The following is a 19,316-nucleotide window of genomic DNA, read 5'->3' as shown; positions in this document are numbered from 1 at the left end:
GGTCCAAGAGGAATTCCGTTAACCAACGCACTTGGTTCTTGTGTCTCCCAACGCCCCTCAGCAACAATGACGTCACCCTTAGACAAATCCAATAGTTTACATTTGTTTCCTTGTATACCCTGTTAAACACAATCAGTAAACAAATCCAATATAATTAATTAGCATTATAGACAGGGGTAATACATTGCTAACACATTGCTAGAAATTATAAATACCATAGGGGCAATGTCTTCCATTTGGATGTTGTTGTCTACCAGTCTACACTTATCAGTTGGCCATGCGATTATATGTCCAACAGCTTCTTTCATATGAAAGATCTTTTGTGCAGGTCTCCATAGAAATGCATCTGGTTTATATGCAGCTTCAACTAACACTTTGAGATCATAAGGGCCAAGACGACAGTCATTCACTATGTCATCCGGATCAGAAGAAAGAATCCGACCCTCACCAACATTTTCATCAATGTCAGACCAATCAACAAACACACACTTAGGATGTGCTCTTTTGTTTACACTCTGCAACAATTTCATGAGCAACTAAGAATCATAAACGACACTAAGAAGAATCACTTAGCTGATATGAAAAGAAGTAAGAATATGTTACTCTTGCAGCTGAGTTTTCATCCATTTCAGCTTCTGGTCTCTGTAACATAAACAAAAATAACATCAATTTATATTACTCTAACTGGCTGATGAATAGTAGAGAACTCTTAAGTATCTAACCTGATTCTTGATTCTGCCAAGTTCACTTTCCAAGGCATTGACCTGTTTTACTAATTTTACTTGCCGCTCTTCCATTTCAGCCATACACTTGCTCTGCATTTGTAAACAAGCTAATTTGGTCTTACTCATGCCTCTACCCATTGCCCTCAGCCTACCAGAATTGTCAGGTCCTAAAAGCTTGGCGAGGTGATCTTCATCTGGATTTGTTAAAAATGCTGGAGCATCACTTNCCTTACACTCTTCTACTGAAACTCCTCTTGAAATATTAGAACAGTATCCATCTGGACCTTTAAAATGAAATAGTCGTTTGCAAAAAATCTTCTTCTCATTCTTGGACAAAGACCAAGGTGCTGCTGGAAGATATGTTCTCTTTCCTTTTGTGGTAGGATGCAACTCTTTTCTTAGACCAAGATGTTGAAGATCCTTACGAGCATTAAGACCATCCTTAGATTTTCCACAATGCAACAATGTGGATACAATGCTGTGAGTCACATTCTTTTCTATGTGCATTACATCCAAATTATGCCGTACTGGTAGATCCTCCCAATAAGGCAGAGTAAATAAAATGGATCTTTTCTTCCACCTTGATAACTCATCTTCATCTACTTCTACTTCCTCATCTTCATCGGATTCACTTTCATCATCATCACTGTCAAACACTGGTTCTTTATAGACAGTTCTCTTTCTCTTCATCCCAGCCTTTTTCACATTTCCGAAATCATTTTGGAAGTTTTTCAGATTCTGATGAACTTCATGACCAGTTAAAATTCTTGACTTTCTCCTATGCTCAACTTTTCCATCAAACCAAGTCTTCTTTTCCCTATATCTGTGTGTTGGAGCCAAACCTTTTCTATGACACATGTAGACATGTTTCCTGCTAAACTTCAACCACATACTATCAGTATTTTTCCCACACATAGGACATCCCATTTTACCTTTTACTTTACAACCAGCAAGATTTCCATACGCAGGAAAATCACTAATGGTCCAGAGAAGCATTGCCTTTAGAGTAAATGTACTTTTACTAAAAGCATCATACGTTAGCTCTCCATTCTTCCACAGATGATTCAAATCCTCAATAAGAGGTTCTAGGTAGACATCAATATTATTACCTGGTTGTTGTGGACCAGGAATCAATAATGTCAACATTATATTCTCCTTCTTCATACAAAGGTGAGGAGGCAAATTGTAGTTTACCAATAGCACAGGCCAGCTACTATAATTACTATTCTTCATGTTGAATGGATTAAATCCATCTGTGGACAGCCCAAGCCGTATGTTCCTTTCTTCAGCTGCAAATGAAGGATACTTCTCATTCATCTGAGCCCATGTAACAGAATCTACTGGATGTCGAAGTTTTCCATCAGTGCTCTTGTTAGTGTAATGCCACCGTAAGTCCTTAGCCATGTCCTCTGATCTGAACATTCTCTTCAGCCTTGGTATAATTGGAAAATATCTTAATACTTTCTGTGGGACACCTTTCTTTACCTCATTAGTCCGCTTATTAGTCTTCCACCGTGAAGCATTACATTTGGGACATTTATCAAGCTTCTTTAACTTCTTTCTGAAGAGGCAGCAATCATTAACACATGCGTCGATCTTTTCATATCCCATATGAAAGCTCTTTAAAAATTTCTTGACATCATACAATGATGTGTGAAAGACATTACCATCTGGCAACATGCTTGGCAATGTCTGAAGCAGTTCATTGAAGCTCTTATCCGACCAGCCATTATGTGTCTTAATCCTAAACAAAGTCACAATAGCCGATAACTTGCTGTGGTTTGAACAGCTAGGGTATAGTGGGGTTTCAGCATCCCGGATCTTTGCAAGGAACTCATCCTCTTGTTGGTCCTCACCCTCTGCAATCTCACTTAAGTCGCCCACAGGTTGGTCAGCTAAGTCACCTCTAAAAGCCAACTCTTGATCAAAAAATTCAGCAGCTTTATATAACTCAAAAACTTCCTCATTCCACTGAGTTGGTTTACTTTGAAATTCATCTACTGACTTCACATCTCCATGATGATACCAATCACTATGCACCTTGTATGCCTCATCCATCCCTCTTATTACAAGATGCTCAACCACAACACTGTTTAACTGTCGTACTACATTACGACAGTCTTTACAAGGACATATTATCATTTCTATGTCACCTAAAGCCGCAGACACATCCCTTACAAATTTCCAAGCTCCACTTTTATAACCAGGATCAGCTCTTCAATGGATAATTAAAGAAAAAAATCATAACTAAAAGAACATCTTAAAGTATCCAAACCCAAAATAAAACCTAATTATGAAATATAATTCCTTACCTGCATAGATGCACCCATGCCTTGTCCAACATTATATGTTATAATATAAATTTTAACCTTTATAGATAAAATAGAGATACATATTATACAAAGCTCACATTAAGCAACAATTCAGACAATACTGCACTACTTCAGACACATACAGATGCTCTTAAACCAATATCTAACTGTGTAAAATCTCACTAATCTAATCACTATTTATACGAATCAGACTCAAAGGACAAAACATAGCAATCACCAATATTCGTGTGTAATAATAATGTTTAACTATTGGTTGAGTGATACTAACCTGTTGTGTGAGTACAGAGAAATGAGAAGCTTCAGTTCCCCAACATTTCAATCACCAACACTTGGGAAAAAAAAAAAATCGTTCAGTTTATGAAGGCGCAAATACTCAAATCCAAAAGCTATTTTTGAGTCAAATCTGTAAATAATCGAACCCTAACAAAACAGATGGATTCGAAACTCCACATTCTCAAAATCTGTAAATAATCGAACCCTAAAAAACAGATAACGAAATAAATCTAGATAAATCGAACCCTAACAAAACAGATAACTAAATCTGACCCTTATCGAAATCAAAAGCTGTTTGAAATCACAAATAATCGAAACAAATAACGAAATTAGGAGGAAGAAGAAAGACATGCCTCAAAAATGGATTCGAGCTATCAATTGCGATGGATATGGAGATTTAGGGCGAAATTGGGGCTTTTCACAAACGGCGAAATTGGGGCTTTTCACAAACGGCGATAAAACTGAAGAATTGATAAGAAATTTAGAAGAATTTGAGCACACACAGAGAATTTAGAAGAAGAAATCTTCTTAGGTTGAGCTTAGGTTGTAACGAGAGAGAGAGAGAGAGTGTGTCGAGTTTTTGGGTTTTTTTTTTATTTGGCGATTAAGTGAATAATTTCACTAAGTATTGGCGGACAAAAGTCACTTTTGTTTCCCGCTACATAATTTTCCTATCATAGCGTTAATAAGATGCTATTAAAAAGTAAGCGAAAAAAAATCTCATCTTTCATAGCAGTGACGGAAAATGAGCTATATCCGTCTGCTATCAATGTACATATTTGTTGTAGTGTTTTACTCATCTTCTTTTGTCACGACTTTTTTTCTACTTAATGAAACTTCCAAAACTATCTTAACTAATACACTCCCATGTAAATTAAAAAGGTCTTCCTTATAACTTACAATCGTTTGTTTATTAGTAGTTTATATAAGCTTCTTGTTAAATTTTGATTAAAACTTACATGTTCCGCAGAAAACAAAAACATGCATAAAGTAGGATCGTTTATGTCCAAATTTTCAGTTATGTTTATAGTAAAAACAAAAGAGAGAGAGAGGGGAAGAACATTGTTCAAAACCGGTTTCTTCTCTCTCTAAGTATGGTTTCACTAAACCCAATTAGATTCAAACAGTCTATAAAGTCCAAAAGATAAACATGGGACAACAATTCGATGCAGGAAATCCTCTTTTCATGCTCTTCTTTATTCCCCACATTGTCTTTAAATTAGTAATAAAAACTCACAAATCCACCAAACCCATTTCTCTACAACTCACCTTCATCTAGATTTACCCACTCCCACCGAGAAACAAAAGAGAGAAAGAAAAAATATATATACATATATATATATATACAACACACAACACATGATGCTGATGCAATATACACAACAAAGTATTAAATCTTAGATATTGTGGGTCTCCCCCCTTCTATTCATTTTCTTATTCATTAAAGAAAAAAAAAATATGGATACTCTCTTTAGACTAGTCAGTCTCCAACAACAACAACAATCCGATAGTATCATTACAAATCAATCTTCGTTAAGCAGAACCTCCACCACCACTACCGGCTCTCCACAAACTGCTTATCACTACAACTTTCCACAAAACGACGTCGCCGAAGAATGCTTCAACTTTTTCATGGATGAAGAAGACCTTTCCTCTTCTTCTTCTCACCACAACCATCACCACACCAATCCTAACACTTACTATTCCCCTTTCACTACTCCCACCCAATACCATCCCGCCACGTCATCGACCCCTTCCTCCACCGCCGCGGCCGCAGCCTTAGCCTCGCCGTACTCCTCCTCCGGCCACCACAATGACCCTTCCGCTTTCTCCATCCCTCAGACTCCTCCTTCCTTCGACTTCTCAGCCAATGCCAAGTGGGCTGACTCCGTCCTCCTCGAAGCAGCACGTGCCTTCTCCGACAAGGACACCGCACGTGCGCAACAAATCCTATGGACGCTCAACGAGCTCTCTTCTCCGTACGGAGACACCGAGCAAAAACTTGCTTCTTACTTCCTCCAAGCTCTCTTCAACCGCATGACCGGCTCAGGCGAACGATGCTACCGAACCATGGTAACAGCTGCAGCCACAGAGAAGACTTGCTCCTTCGAGTCAACGCGAAAAACCGTGCTTAAGTTCCAAGAAGTTAGCCCCTGGGCCACGTTNAAAAAAAAAATATGGATACTCTCTTTAGACTAGTCAGTCTCCAACAACAACAACAATCCGATAGTATCATTACAAATCAATCTTCGTTAAGCAGAACCTCCACCACCACTACCGGCTCTCCACAAACTGCTTATCACTACAACTTTCCACAAAACGACGTCGTCGAAGAATGCTTCAACTTTTTCATGGATGAAGAAGACCTTTCCTCTTCTTCTTCTCACCACAACCATCACCACACCAATCCTAATACTTACTATTCCCCTTTCACTACTCCCACCCAATACCATCCCGCCACGTCATCGACTCCTTCCTCCACCGCGGCGGCCGCAGCCTTAGCCTCACCGTACTCCTCCTCCGGCCACCACAATGACCCTTCCGCTTTCTCCATCCCTCAAACTCCTCCTTCCTTCGACTTCGCAGCCAATGCCAAGTGGGCTGACTCCGTCCTCCTCGAAGCAGCACGTGCCTTCTCCGACAAGGACACCGCACGTGCGCAACAAATCCTATGGACGCTCAACGAGCTCTCTTCTCCGTACGGAGACACCGAGCAAAAACTTGCTTCTTACTTCCTCCAGGCTCTCTTCAACCGCATGACCGGCTCGGGCGAACGATGCTACCGCACCATGGTAACAGCTGCAGCCACAGAGAAGACTTGCTCCTTCGAGTCAACGCGAAAAACCGTGCTTAAGTTCCAAGAAGTTAGCCCCTGGGCCACGTTTGGACACGTTGCGGCCAACGGAGCAATCTTGGAAGCAGTAGACGGAGAGGCAAAGATCCACATCGTCGACATAAGCTCAACGTTTTGCACTCAATGGCCAACTCTTCTAGAAGCTTTAGCCACAAGGTCAGACGACACGCCTCACCTAAGGCTAACCACAGTAGTCGTAGCCAACAAGTTCGTGAACGATCAAACGGCGTCGCATCGGATGATGAAAGAGATCGGAAACAGAATGGAGAAATTTGCGAGGCTTATGGGAGTTCCTTTTAAATTCAACATTATTCATCACGTCGGAGACTTATCTGAGTTTGATCTCAACGAGCTCGATGTTAAAGAAGACGAGGTCTTGGCCATTAACTGTGTAGGTGCGATGCATGGGATAGCCCCACGTGGAAACCCTAGAGACGCTGTGATATCCAACTTTCGACGGTTAAGGCCGAGGATTGTGACGGTCGTCGAAGAGGAAGCTGATCTTATCGGAGAAGAAGAAGGTGGCTTTGACGATGAGTTCTTGAGAGGGTTTGGAGAATGTTTACGATGGTTTAGGGTTTGCTTCGAGTCATGGGAAGAGAGTTTTCCGAGGACGAGCAACGAGAGGTTGATGCTAGAACGTGCAGCGGGACGTGCGGTCGTTGATCTTGTGGCTTGTGAGCTGTCGGATTCGACGGAGAGGAGAGAGACGGCGAGGAAGTGGTCGAGGAGGATGAGGAACGGTGGGTTTGGAGCGGTGGGATATAGTGACGAGGTGGCGGATGACGTCAGAGCTTTGTTGAGGAGATATAAAGAAGGTGTTTGGTCGATGGTACAGTGTTCTGATGCCTCCGGAATATTCCTTTGTTGGAGAGATCAGCCGGTGGTTTGGGCTAGTGCGTGGCGGCCAACGTAAAGGATTGTTTATTTTTAATTTTATTTTGGTTTTGATATAAAAACTCGCACGCGCGCTTTTCTTCTTGAGATGGTTTCACACGTGTGGTGATGGTTCATGATGGGTTTTGAGATTATGCATTCGTAATTTGAATTTGGCCTTTGGAATAGGACTAATGAAGTAATTATGATCATTGAGGAGGTATCAAGGTTCATACAATTCGTGATTTTTTTTTTGTTTTATTTTTGGTACTTTTTTTTTAATGTTTTGGAATTAAATTTGTGATTACTCTTGTTTATCCGAAAGAATAGGGTTTTATTTTCCTATATAGTGAATTTATTGTTCTTCGTTTGACGAGAAGCTCAAAACTATAACGTACGTGAGCATATTATGTAAAATAGTTACTGTTACATTGGTTGATCGTCGAACTGGAATTCAAAAGAATATTAGATTATGAATGAATCAGACTAGTAGCGATCACTCTCAAATTCAGCAACAGTTAACACTAATTCAGTAAATATATGATTATCTCATGTTTCTAATTAAAGCATGTTCACTACTTCACTTCATCACGGTTCTTGAATATGACAGCTACTTTGGTTGGGGAATCTCATAGTTGGAATCTCGTGAATGCACCTCTAGTGGCTTGCACGCTTTTGAAATGTATATTAGCAAATTAGACATATTTGTGATCAATTATAATCAATCTTATTAATCTATGCAAATATATAACCTTACCATAGTTTATTTACATGTGATCAAACTTAGAACATTGGAAGTTTGGAATCAATGCAAGTAATTTAGCGTCTTGGCATGGCATCACCACCGTATGTAATGGTTAACTAATTATTTGAAGAACAAAACTAGACGGTGTGATGCGTGGTACTCATTGAATCAAGCAAAAAAGAAAGAAAAAAAAAATCAACTTTTTATACACGAAGATTAACCTCATAACATTATACTTATTCATTTGTCGTTCATGTGAAGTATATACCATTTATATATTTTGCCTTTTTAATAATGCACCTTTCACCTTTTGCTTTGTAAAAGAGATAAAGGGACCAGTCTTTTATTTGATTCACATATATAATATGTAAATACATATATTATGTCTTCAATGGAATACACATGCATATACCTACGAATGTTCATGGCCCCGCTTACCCATCATGTTTTTATTTAGAAAACAGCCCATAAAAAGTAAATAGTTGAAATAAATAGTTAATCCATTGATACCAATAAACGTTTACTACATACTATATAATTGCTTTTTGAGTAATTAATAAAAATAAAAATAAGAAAAAAAGTAGTGGGAACTGCTTTTGAGATATGTGGCTGGTTTCACTACAACTCTTTCTCCCTGCATCTTTTGATGAGGCTTTTTGCCTCCCCCATGTTAATCGGTACGATCTTTAGCTTCGCTTTTTAAGCTAATCTTTTTAGAAATCTATCTTCTTTTGGTCTGTTTTCTTGTTTATAAAGTCATGCAAAAAGCAAATTAGTAAAATAAAAGTCTATTGGTTGGCCCAATTTTGCTTTAACTAGAATCAAAACCTTGTTGGGTCCCCTTGTACCATGACTTGACCATTACTACACACATCTAACTAGAATATGCATAAATTCGTAGAGAATATCTAAATTAATCCTATGAAGTATACAGATTAATAATCTGAGGGTCGTTTTAAACTACTTTGATTTGTTCATAGGAGCCAGCAATAAATTGAATTTTGTAAAAAAAAAAAAAAAAAACATAATTTATATATAATAAAGATAAATGAGCTTTGTAAAATGATAGAAAGAAATAGCTTGTATATTTAATTTTTATGTCTCTTAATTACAATCATTTTAGGTTCACTGTTCATCACATGTTCATGACTAACAGTGCAATGCAGTGTGTTAAGATAGATACCGAAAATAATATATGTTAAATTATCAGAAATTTAATTCACATAATCTTATGGAAATACGTTAGGGTGTTTGAAGTAGAGATTAGTTTAAATAAGTCGTGTTGAATAGACAGCTACATGAATTAAATCTCTTAACTTATAAGTGGAAAATGTTAATATTATTCTATTATTATTGTTCTCATTATTCCCAACATAATAACTGTATAATAACATTAATATCGAGGGTCCTTGTGAATAATGGCATCTTGTCTACATTATACTATTACATTTGATTATTAAAAATTATCAGTTTAAACGTCAAGTTCAAACAGGAAAATTATGACTTCATTAGCTTTAAACCTTAAAGCAGTCTTTTTAGATTTATACTTTTTTCTGCTTTTACTATTTACTATTGGTTTGGTTTGGTTTGGTTTCCTCTATGGGTCTTTAGCAAATGGGCCTTACGCAGCCCATTCGATTTGACGAGCAAAAAAAAGTAACGGCAAAACGAAGTGAAATTGAACGGACGGCGAAAAACCCTAACAAAAAAACCTTCTCACCGGCGAAAATGCGAGCTCCGATCTCCGGATTTGTCTCCAGATCTCTCGGTTTGCTCCACCGTACGACGTCTCTATCCGCTGGGACTCGTTACCTATGCGCCGTAGCTTCTTCACCCGAGGCTCGGACGCAGAAGCTCGAGCGAATCGCTGACGATTTGCTAAAACTGAACAGGATTGAGCTTTACGATTACTCAATCCTCTTCAGCCATAAGCTAGGTCTAAATCGTTACGGTTCCGCCGTAGCTGTTGCCGGATCTGGTGGTGATGCCGTTGCATCTGCGGAGACCAAGACGGCGGAGAAGACAGCTTTCGATGTGAAGCTTGAGAAATTCGAAACGGCGTCCAAGATTAAAGTGATTAAGGAGATAAGATCGTTCACGGATCTGGGATTGAAAGAAGCTAAGGATTTGGTTGAGAAAGCTCCAGTGGTTTTGAAAAAAGGTATTACTAAAGAAGAAGCTGAGAAGATCATGGAGAAGCTCAAAGCGGTAGGTGCTGTAGTATCTTTGGAATGAAAAGAGCACAAAAACAAAATTATGAGATTCAAAATAAGATGTATTTGAATTGTTCGAAATCAAAACAATCTGAAAGTTTTGAGATTATGAATACTGTTTCTACAAGATGGTTCTGTGATTTGCTTTGCTTCTTGATGATGCTCACTTTGTTTATTATACCCTCAGAACTGAAATGCCACTTCTATCAGGTAGCAACTTCTTCATGTAATACTTTGAATTTCTAGAAAGATTGATTCTTTGTCTTCTGGTCTCTGGTATTATCTCGATTGAACATTCTTGAAACCCTCGTCTCACAAACCAGTCTGCTGTTCGTGTTGTGAGTAGGAATAGTCTTTCTAAAGCGAGAGACGAAGCTCTATGTAATCTGCAGAGATAGGTTGTGTTGTGGCATTGAGGTTCTTCTCTAGCTTGATTTTGCAAACATAACAGAAAATGGTATAGTTTTGAGTTTATTTACCTAACAATTTATCGCCTTGGCCTTGACCGCGACAGTCTGATGCAACTGCTATTGCAGCAACTTCTCCGCATTTGTCTTCAAAGAATGGAAACAAAGCTGCGCAAGCGATGATCTGACCTTCCCTTTCCACAACCACAAACGAATCCAAAGCTCGCAGTAACTGCACTCAAAGGTCAAAACCTTTTAACAGCGTAACCGATGAAACGACAAGACGCAAAAGATCGTAAAGCTATTTTACCTCTTCATCGGTTCTGCGAACCAAAATCCCAGATTCCTCCAAGGGTTTGATTATATGTCTAATACCTGCAAGATCATCCACTTTGGCATCTCGGGTCCCTTCGTAAACATCACTGTGCATAACGGGGAATACAGAATTGTAAGAACGCTAAACCGGGATGATATGCGTGTGAAGACAAAAATAATTCATGTACCTAGCAATCATAGTCCCCATTCCATCTCTTTTAAAAAGCTCCAACAAGAGACTTCCACTTATAGTACCATCCAACAAGTGAACTCTTTTGACTCCACCCTTCATATAAGACAAACAAAACAAAGAGTTTCAGTTTAATGGTGGCAAACAGAAGCAGGACCAAGGTTTTTCAAAAACACTCACTCTGCAGACAAACGCCGCAGCAGCCAATTCAGAAAGGTAACCGTTTAAGCGACTTAGTCTTTCCTCACCACCAATAGCAAAACCTTGCTCACCAGACCACATTCCGTTCCCATTGTCAAATCCAACACCGTTCTGAAAGATCGGAGTGTGGTTTACGTTTCCCCGAAATGCTGCTCTCCCGTTTGGAGGAGAAGTAGTTTTACCGTTGGTGTTGTTAAGAGGTTCAGTGTAAGCAATACTTCCATCTCCAACAGCCTTCACGTAATTTGCAGCAATGTCACTCTGTTGAGCACGTTTTCTAACTAACATATCTGCTTCTTGAAGTGTCAGAAAACGAATAAGATGTCCACTCTCATCAAGAATAGGACCATCCATTATGCAAATAAGCTTATCTGCTCCTATAGCTAAAGCACAAGCTGTAGCAACCTCATAGGTACTGCAGAAGTAAAAAAAAGTTGAGTGAGCAAATTCAATCTATTTAAGGTAAAATGAAGCTTTCTCTCAGAAGAAGGGCGAGCATACTTGCAATTCAATACTTCTCCGGAGCTAGAATGGCCCAAGTTCCTCAACAAAACTACGGAACCACCGTCAAGCCTCTCACAAATCCGATCAACATCTATCTTCTTCACTTCACCTGTCGCTCCAAAATCAACACCATCAACAACACCTTTTCTCTGCCACAACAAGACCCAAGATAATAGTCGGTCATACATAACGGATAAAATAAGACTCAAAGGTCAAATGAACAAGTGGAAAACCTCACTTTGGCTGCAAAGAAGTTACCGGTATCAACCCTGACACCTATATCATGTAAATGACTACGATCACCGTGCCTACGGATATTGCAAATAGAAGGTCCAGGAGATAATTTGGCCTCAAGCATCACTGATATTGCTCCTGCAGCTTCTTTGGCAGCCTGCAAAGATGCTTCATCCGTTACTCTGTAACGTCCCACATATGTAGCCTCGCGTCCTGCAATTCACACACCTTTTAGGCTCGTAGATGCCAAAACAACTAGTTAACACTAGCAATATAGTCTAGAAGAATCTAATATCGTGAGAAAAACTATACAGGCAAGATTCATTTGTTATTATTCTGACCTCTCTCAGACAGAAGGTGGTCGATTTGCTCTTGAGTTCCAGGAACTAGAACAAACCTTATTCCCAGATGATGAAGAAACGCTATGTCCTGCACACAAAATCAAATGACTTCACTTTCTATCCATAATGAGAAGTGAAAACTGAAGCACATTGCAACCAAAGCTCTAAAGCTCTATGATAATATAGAACTCCTAATTCCTAAACCTACGTACAGTACACAGTAACAGGTTATACTCAGACGGATCACAAAGAAAAGTATTGACTTAAAAATATAGAAAACAAAAAACTCTCAGTGAGACAAACAATCGAACACCTTGCGTGCTTCTTTCTCATAATTCAAATTAGAATGCGAGGACGGTACCTTCAAAATGGGATCACAGTAAGAGCCGGAGATGATCTCGCCGGAGATAATAACAACGAATGTGCAGCCACGATGAGCCCAAAGATAAGGCCAAGCTTCACGGAACCAACGCACAAACTCTTTGTCGTCCACCGGATGCTCAGCCTCCACATTCCCGCCTGCACTCACGGCGTAGTCAAACATATTGCATTTCGTCGCCGTTACAGAACTAACCGGTTTAAACAATGGACAGCTGAACCGGAATTGACTAGGGTTTAGCTTATTATTATTATATATCGGCGTGAATGAGGAGAAAAACTTGCTTGTCTGCCGAAATTGGAAAGGTATATAGCAGTTTGAAGAAGTAGACGAACCCACCAGAGCTCCTCGCTCCATCATCATCTCTAGATTTAGGCGGTTGGAGAGAATTCAAATTAATTAAACCGGCAGGTGACGGCGGTTTAAAGTCGGAGACGGCGGCGGTAGTGCCGTTGTGTGCCTTATTATTATTCTTCTTACTTAGATTTGACGGCAGTCTTTGAATGTCTCTGGTTGTGCAGAGCTGTGGAGTCAAAGTTGTTCGGTTCGGTCAATAAATCGAAAGAAAAGTTGGGTAAACCGATTCGGTCTGGGCATTCTATTCCGTACCATGAAACCAATCTCGGTCTGCAATCGTATTGGTAGTTTTTCAAAGTTGCCGACTCAACAAGTGGGCTTTTAAGGATCCCAAGCCCATCTAAGTATGTATGACCATATTAATTTGGTAAGCCTTACAAATGTGGAGAAACAACGCGTGTGTGTTACTTTTTTTTTTGGTATGTTTCACTTTTGTACATTAGTGGTTATGAGTTGTGAAGATTAGTTTCGTCGGCAAGTGAGTTAAGATAAGTGATCACTTTGATTAAAGAGTGTCAAACTACACAAGCGCCACAAGGCCCACAATTTTGGAGTAGGTGACCAAATCGACATAAAACTTGTAAAAGTGGGGGATAGAAGAAAACGAATATCTTCTGCTTATCCGAATAAATTGAAAAATAATATTCCCACAAGATACTCCATTCCTTTTGCAGTAGATTTTTTTGTTTTGTTTTTTATTTATCATGGTGTGATATTGACCGACATGAAATCATTTTTTTTTCTTCAAATATTGTGAACGTATGCATGATTATATAATTGATCTGTATAATTAAGCTTGTTTTATATTGAAAAATCAAAATTGTTTGGGCCGAGTTAAGTATTATATAATGGAAAGCTATACAGTCTTCAAACGGTAAGAAAAAAAGTGAACCAAAATGAGTATTTTGTTCGAACTACTATATTTTTTATTGGTTGGATATTACTAGTTATAGATACTTTTCTTTTTTTTGCTTGAAGACTTAATTTAAAACAGAAACAATAACTGAAATAATCATTTACTAGTCAATGTTTCCAAGTGAAAACTATGCAACAATCCGTCTTTGAAACTCTATTTGACTATAGGCAAATAGCCCAATTACAAATAATTATTTGTTTGTCAATCGAATTTGATGTGTTTTTTTCTTTTTCTTTTTGTTATAAATTTCATCGTACAACAGAAACACTATATAGATAAGGGTTGATTCCGGTATACGACCCCAACTATAGCACTTCTTCAATAAACATCATAGACTATTTACTTCTTTTCTGAATACCGTAAACTATATTTTTCTCCATTAAACATCACAAACTATATATTCTCTTCTAATTACAACATAACGACTCTAAATTATGATTAGACTTAGTAAACCGATAATCACGTTTTAAAAACCACGTTTACATTAAGTGAACCAAAAAAACATAACCCACGATCAGTTTTCTTCTTCTCCATATCAAAGTCCCAAAATCTTAGGGTTCTCTCTTCCTCTCAATTTATCACAGCAACTACTCACTTCTCTTTCTCTCGATTTGCCTGGTACGGTCTCTATCTCCTTTCATAGTTTCTCTCTCTCTCTCTCTCTCGTTAGTCTAGATTTTTTTTTGTCAAAAGCTTAGAGCTGTTACTTTTTCAGTTATCCGATGAACGAAGAAGACATGGATGCGATGCAACACGACACGGAAATGGAAAATATTGATAACAATCTTAGTGAGGAAAACGAAGATGACTGCAAATTAGAAAAAAACAAAAGAGAGGGTAAGAAAAAGAAAAACGACAATGAAGCTGAAGATGATGAAGATGGAGTAGATCGGTTTGAGTTTGAAGTAGAAGATTCAGTAGGAAATTTTGTTGATGAATTGTCTATTGGTCGAAATGAAATTCCAGATAGTTCTGATGAAGAGGAAGATCCGATTGTTTTACGAGATAGAAGAATCCGAAGGAACAGAGTTGATAAACATATATTGTCAATTGTTCTTCAATGGTGTTGAGTTCAAAGAGGTTGTAATTGAGTATGCTTTAAACTCAGGGAATAATGTGGTTCAAGGAAGATGGGAGAAGACAAGGCTTGAATTCAAGTGTGGTGTTGTTGGCAAGTGTAAGTGGAGGGTATATTGCTCTTATGATGACCCCAGAAAAATGTGGATGGTGAAAACGACATATCGAAAGCACAGTTGTACTCCGAATGGGAGATGCATGCTACTTAGAAGTCCGGTTATTGCAAGGCTTTTTATGGACAAGCTAAATTCATGCCTCTAAAAATTCAAAATCACATTAAACATCAATGGAAGTTGATGAGTTCTAGGGGTCAATGTCAGAGCGCAAGGCTGCTAGCTTTAAAGTTGATTGAGAAGGAGTATGAAGAATGATTTGCTCACATTCGTGGCTATGCCAAAGAGATTATCTCTACAAATCCTGGATCAACTGCCATTGTTGAAACTATACCTAACTCTATCAATGAAGATGTTTTCAACCGCTTTTATGTTTGTTTTGAAAGAACACGCACACTTTGGAGAGGTTCTTGTCGACCAATTATCGGGCTTGATGGTACATTCTTGAAGACTGCAGTGAAAGGAGTGTTGTTGGCTGCAATTGGTCATGACGCAAACAATCAGATTTATCCACTTGCTTGGGCTGTGGTACAATCTGAAACTGGGGATAACTGGTTATGGTTCCTCCAGCAACTCAAGGCTGATTTAAAACAAAAAGATGGTGAAGGATTTGTTTTGATTTCTGATAAATCAAGGATACATATCAAAATTTTGATTTCTCTTTCTGTTTTGTCCTTTCTTTCTAACGTAACAACCTATATGTTGTATTTATTTCTTTTTACTTTCAGGGACTCATCAGTTCAGTGCAAACGGAATTGCCTAAAGCTGAACATAGATTTTGTGTGAAACACATCATTGAGAACTTGAAGAATAAGCATCCACAAAAAGATATGATCAAACCATTAATATAGCAACTAGCTTGGAGCTACAACAAGACTGAGTTTAAAGAGAATCTCAACAAAGTGAAAGAATATAATGTTGACGTCTACGATTCAGTGATAAAAAAGAAACCCGAGACGTGCTCAAGAGCTTTCTTTAAACTTGGAAGCAACTGTGAGGATGTTGATAACAACGCCACAGAATCATTCAACGCATCAATTACAAAAGAAAGGGATAAGGCAATGATTCCAATGTTGGAGACAGTTAGGAGGCAAGCTATGCATCAAATGGTGAAGAGGCATAATAAATCCAAGAATCACGAAGGAAGATTTACAGAGTATGTTGCCAAGATTCTCGCAGAGCAGAAGAAAGATGCAAACAAGTGTGATACAACTCCCTCAACTCATGGAGTATACGAGGTTATGCTTTATGGGAATAAAAATTCAGTGAACACGAAAAGAAGAACATGTACATGTGGTAAATGGCAAATCAGTGGGATTCCATGTGAGCATGCTTATGGAGCAATGATTGATTATGATATGAATGTTGAAGATTATGTATCAGGATTTTTCAGCACTGATTTGTGGCGAGACAATTACGAGCAGTCCATACATCCAATGAGAGGGCCAAGATTCTGGATGACATCTATGTATCGCTTGGTAACAGCACCACCTGAGCCTATACTACCCGGGAAGAAAAAACAAATAGATAGAAGACATATCAAAGGATTAAAGGAAAACACGAGTCACCGAAGAAGAAAACAATAAAAGAAACACTTGGAAGGAAGGGACGCATTATACGTTGTTCGTCTTGTGGTGAAACTGGTCATAATGCAGCTGGGTGTAAAAAATATCCAAAGGAAAAGACAAAGAGACAAAGAACTACTGAGGTATGATCCTTTTCTTTTTCTTTTGTTATTTTTCTGGTTCGTTTGATAATTGTTTGTATTTATTTTTTAGGTCGGGTCATCATCATCTCAAGTACCTGATACAATCTCTCTCACGCAACCATCGCAAACAAGCACCGACATGGTGGTTTATGAGTAAAATTTTTAACGTAGCTATGAGCGTTTCCTTTAGCTTAGTTTCGCAAACATGAATGATACCTTTTGGAGTTTTTGTTATTTTGGTGATAGTTTTTGCTTTTTTGAAACCATCGTTTTATACATCTTAACATTAGATTACTTTAATATTGAAAAAGCAACTTCAGAAATCTTGTTAGCGTTCAAGAAATTTTAATGGAAACATAAACCCTAAGATTTTGGGACTTTGATATGAAAAAGAAGGAGACTAATCTTGGATTCTGTTTTTTTGGTTCACTTAAAGTAAACGTGGTTTTCAAAACGTGATTATCGGTTTACTAAGTCTAGTCATAATTTAGAGTTGCTATGTTGTAATTAGAAGAGAATGTATTGTTTGTGATGTTTAATGGAAAAAAATATAGTTTATGGTGTTCAGAAAAGAGACAAAGAGTCTATGATATTTATCTAATAAGTAGTATAGTTGGGATAGTATACCCTATAGATAAAAATAGAAATAGATATTAAACTATTCGGCCAAAATAAAAATAAAGAAGAAATAAAAGGGTCCTACCAATAAAACAAAACAAAAGCTTCTGGTCCAAACTGTAACATTATTATATATAAAAAAGTAATATCTTCCGTCTTCGTGGCTTCAGAGCTTCCATCGTTCTATTTTTCTTTTTCTTTTTCTTTTTCTTTTCTCGATTTTCATATTACCAAAACAAAGAACTCTCTGTTTCTCACACCCAAAACAAACAAAAAAAACGAAATCTTGAGATCTATTTTGATTGACTTTTTTTTTGTTTTCTCTCTCTTCTTCGTTGTGATTTTAAAGATTTTAGAAGAGATTGAGAAAAAACATTTATTTTTTCTTTTCTCGTCGGCATTGAAGAAGAAGAAGAAGATCCAGGTAACATTAAAAGTCTCACCTTTTTCCCTTGTAGTTTCATTTCATAATTCTTACAGGGTTGGTTTGAGATCGGAAGAACACAATTTAGGTTATAGTTACAAAAACACGATGCTTTAGGTTTTATATATATGAGCTGAATCTGCGCATTAGTATTGTTTTAAAGAACCCCAAGATTTTTAGTCTATATGTGCAAACTTTGTTGAAATTCCCAACTTCTTGGAATTTTTCATCTTTTTTTGTTAAAGATTTAAGATCTGTTTGATTGATATGTTTCTATGATGGGTTTTGGTTTGGATTTGGAGTAGAGAGAACAAATGGGTAGTGAGGCAGAGATCAAGGAACATTTACAGCCCAAAGGTGGTGGCTCATCTGAAACAACGGAGAAGAAACATAATGTGAAAGGGAAGAGGTTATGGCAGAAAGTGAAGTATCAATTGGTTGAGTATCATTCATTGCCTGCTTATTTGAGAGACAATGAGTACATCATTGGTCATTACCGATGCGAATGGCCTATCAAACAGATCCTTCTCAGCATCTTTACCATCCATAACGAGACTTTGAATGTTTGGACGTAAGTGTCTTTTGAATCCCTCCCAAAGCTTCTTCTATCCTTTTTTTTTTAAGGATAAAAGAAACCTTGATTGTGTTGTATTTGCAGGCACTTGATTGGGTTTTTCCTGTTTCTAGCGCTCACCATTTACACAGCAACGAAAGTACCGAGCGTTGTGGATCTTCATTCTCTTCAACACCGTTTACCTGATGTCTTGAGGAAAACTGATCTTCACAAGCTTCACTCTGAGCTCATGTCTCGCCTTCCTTCTAGTCCTTCTAGTTGGCATGTCATGGACCTTCTTTATAACTGTTTGCCTGAACGATTCTCTCATGGCAACTACACCGACATGTGTGTTCTGGTAATAATAATATCACAATCTTTCTCTCTGTTCCCGGTTTCAAAATGTTGTCAAGTTTATATATCTTTTTTTTGTTGTTCTGTATAGCATTCGGTGAGGGAAGATCTTGCAAACATGATAGCTCCTTTGATCTTCCGGCCAATTACAAGATGGCCATTCTATGCATTTCTAGGTGGTGCAATGTTCTGTCTATTAGCAAGCAGCACGTGCCACCTCCTCTCATGTCACTCCGAGCGAGTCTCCTACATAATGCTTAGGCTTGATTACGCTGGAATCGCAGCTCTGATAGCTACTTCTTTCTACCCTCCTGTCTATTACTCCTTCATGTGTGATCCTTTCTTCTGCAACCTCTACTTAGGATTCATTACCATCTTAGGTATCGCCACAGTGCTTGTCTCTCTACTGCCTGTTTTCCAAAGCCCCGAGTTTCGAGTCGTGAGGGCATCTCTGTTTTTTGGAATGGGATTCTCTGGTGCAGCTCCGATTCTGCATAAGCTGATCATCTTTTGGGACCAACCTGAAGCGCTTCACACGACTGGTTATGAGATTTTGATGGGTTTGCTTTACGGGTTAGGAGCTTTGGTTTATGCAACTAGGATTCC

General features: G+C 38.2%; 7 protein-coding genes across 9 annotated transcripts in view; 5 read left to right on the top strand and 2 right to left on the bottom strand.

The window, feature by feature from the left end:
* Nucleotides 681-3,811, bottom strand: LOC104727520. Its single transcript, XM_019231728.1, has 2 exons — nucleotides 3,327-3,811; nucleotides 681-2,940 (listed from the first exon to the last, which is right to left on the bottom strand). Exon 2 carries the CDS (start codon nucleotides 2,865-2,867, stop codon nucleotides 681-683), a length of 2,187 nt encoding a protein of 728 aa, XP_019087273.1. The 5' UTR covers nucleotides 2,868-2,940; nucleotides 3,327-3,811.
* Nucleotides 4,576-5,494, top strand: LOC104727519 (protein SHORT-ROOT-like; the record flags this gene model as incomplete). The annotated part of the gene is made up of 1 exon (XM_010446617.2): nucleotides 4,576-5,494. A coding segment is annotated over exon 1 (705 nt), but the record flags the coding sequence as incomplete, so codon positions are not given.
* Nucleotides 5,504-7,406, top strand: LOC104720997 (protein SHORT-ROOT-like). The gene has a single exon (XM_019231424.1). The coding sequence runs from the start codon at nucleotides 5,509-5,511 to the stop codon at nucleotides 7,099-7,101; it is 1,593 nt and encodes a 530-aa protein (XP_019086969.1). The 5' UTR covers nucleotides 5,504-5,508; the 3' UTR covers nucleotides 7,102-7,406.
* LOC104720995 (50S ribosomal protein L7/L12) lies at nucleotides 9,453-10,159 on the top strand. The gene has a single exon (XM_010438892.2). It carries the CDS (start codon nucleotides 9,535-9,537, stop codon nucleotides 10,039-10,041), a length of 507 nt encoding a protein of 168 aa, XP_010437194.1. The 5' UTR covers nucleotides 9,453-9,534; the 3' UTR covers nucleotides 10,042-10,159.
* Nucleotides 10,101-13,112, bottom strand: LOC104720996 (probable amino-acid acetyltransferase NAGS2, chloroplastic). Of its 3 annotated transcripts, none has more exons than XM_010438893.2 (9): nucleotides 12,573-13,112; nucleotides 12,212-12,299; nucleotides 11,875-12,083; nucleotides 11,634-11,785; nucleotides 11,112-11,547; nucleotides 10,930-11,027; nucleotides 10,737-10,848; nucleotides 10,499-10,658; nucleotides 10,101-10,405 (listed from the first exon to the last, which is right to left on the bottom strand). In XM_010438893.2, the coding sequence occupies exons 1-9, from the start codon at nucleotides 12,951-12,953 to the stop codon at nucleotides 10,377-10,379; spliced, it is 1,665 nt and encodes a 554-aa protein (XP_010437195.1). In that variant the 5' UTR covers nucleotides 12,954-13,112; the 3' UTR covers nucleotides 10,101-10,376. The 3 variants fall into 3 exon arrangements, with proteins under 3 accessions (XP_010437195.1, XP_010437198.1, XP_010437196.1); XM_010438896.2 differs by having other exon boundaries at nucleotides 10,504-10,658; XM_010438894.2 differs by lacking the exon at nucleotides 10,101-10,405 and having other exon boundaries at nucleotides 10,491-10,658.
* On the top strand, nucleotides 14,818-16,639 carry LOC104727518. Its single transcript, XM_019231726.1, has 4 exons — nucleotides 14,818-15,040; nucleotides 15,460-15,581; nucleotides 15,782-15,835; nucleotides 15,905-16,639. Exons 1-4 carry the CDS (start codon nucleotides 14,818-14,820, stop codon nucleotides 16,637-16,639), a joined length of 1,134 nt encoding a protein of 377 aa, XP_019087271.1.
* The window catches only part of LOC104720993 (heptahelical transmembrane protein 4), a 3,876-nt gene continuing 2,089 nt past the window's right edge, over nucleotides 17,530-19,316 (top strand). The window contains exons 1-4 of the mRNA XM_010438891.2: nucleotides 17,530-17,803; nucleotides 18,109-18,374; nucleotides 18,462-18,714; nucleotides 18,802-19,139. Coding sequence (XP_010437193.1) covers nucleotides 18,118-18,374; nucleotides 18,462-18,714; nucleotides 18,802-19,139 — 848 coding nt within the window. The 5' untranslated portion in view covers nucleotides 17,530-17,803; nucleotides 18,109-18,117. The remainder of the gene's footprint in view (nucleotides 17,804-18,108; nucleotides 18,375-18,461; nucleotides 18,715-18,801; nucleotides 19,140-19,316) is intronic.

The sequence above is a fragment of the Camelina sativa genome, chromosome 11, assembly GCF_000633955.1.
Source record: "Camelina sativa cultivar DH55 chromosome 11, Cs, whole genome shotgun sequence".
Classification (NCBI taxonomy): domain Eukaryota; kingdom Viridiplantae; phylum Streptophyta; class Magnoliopsida; order Brassicales; family Brassicaceae; genus Camelina; species Camelina sativa.
The sequence above is the reverse complement of the archived record's forward strand: the minus strand, read 5'-3'. Positions and strand labels throughout refer to the sequence as shown.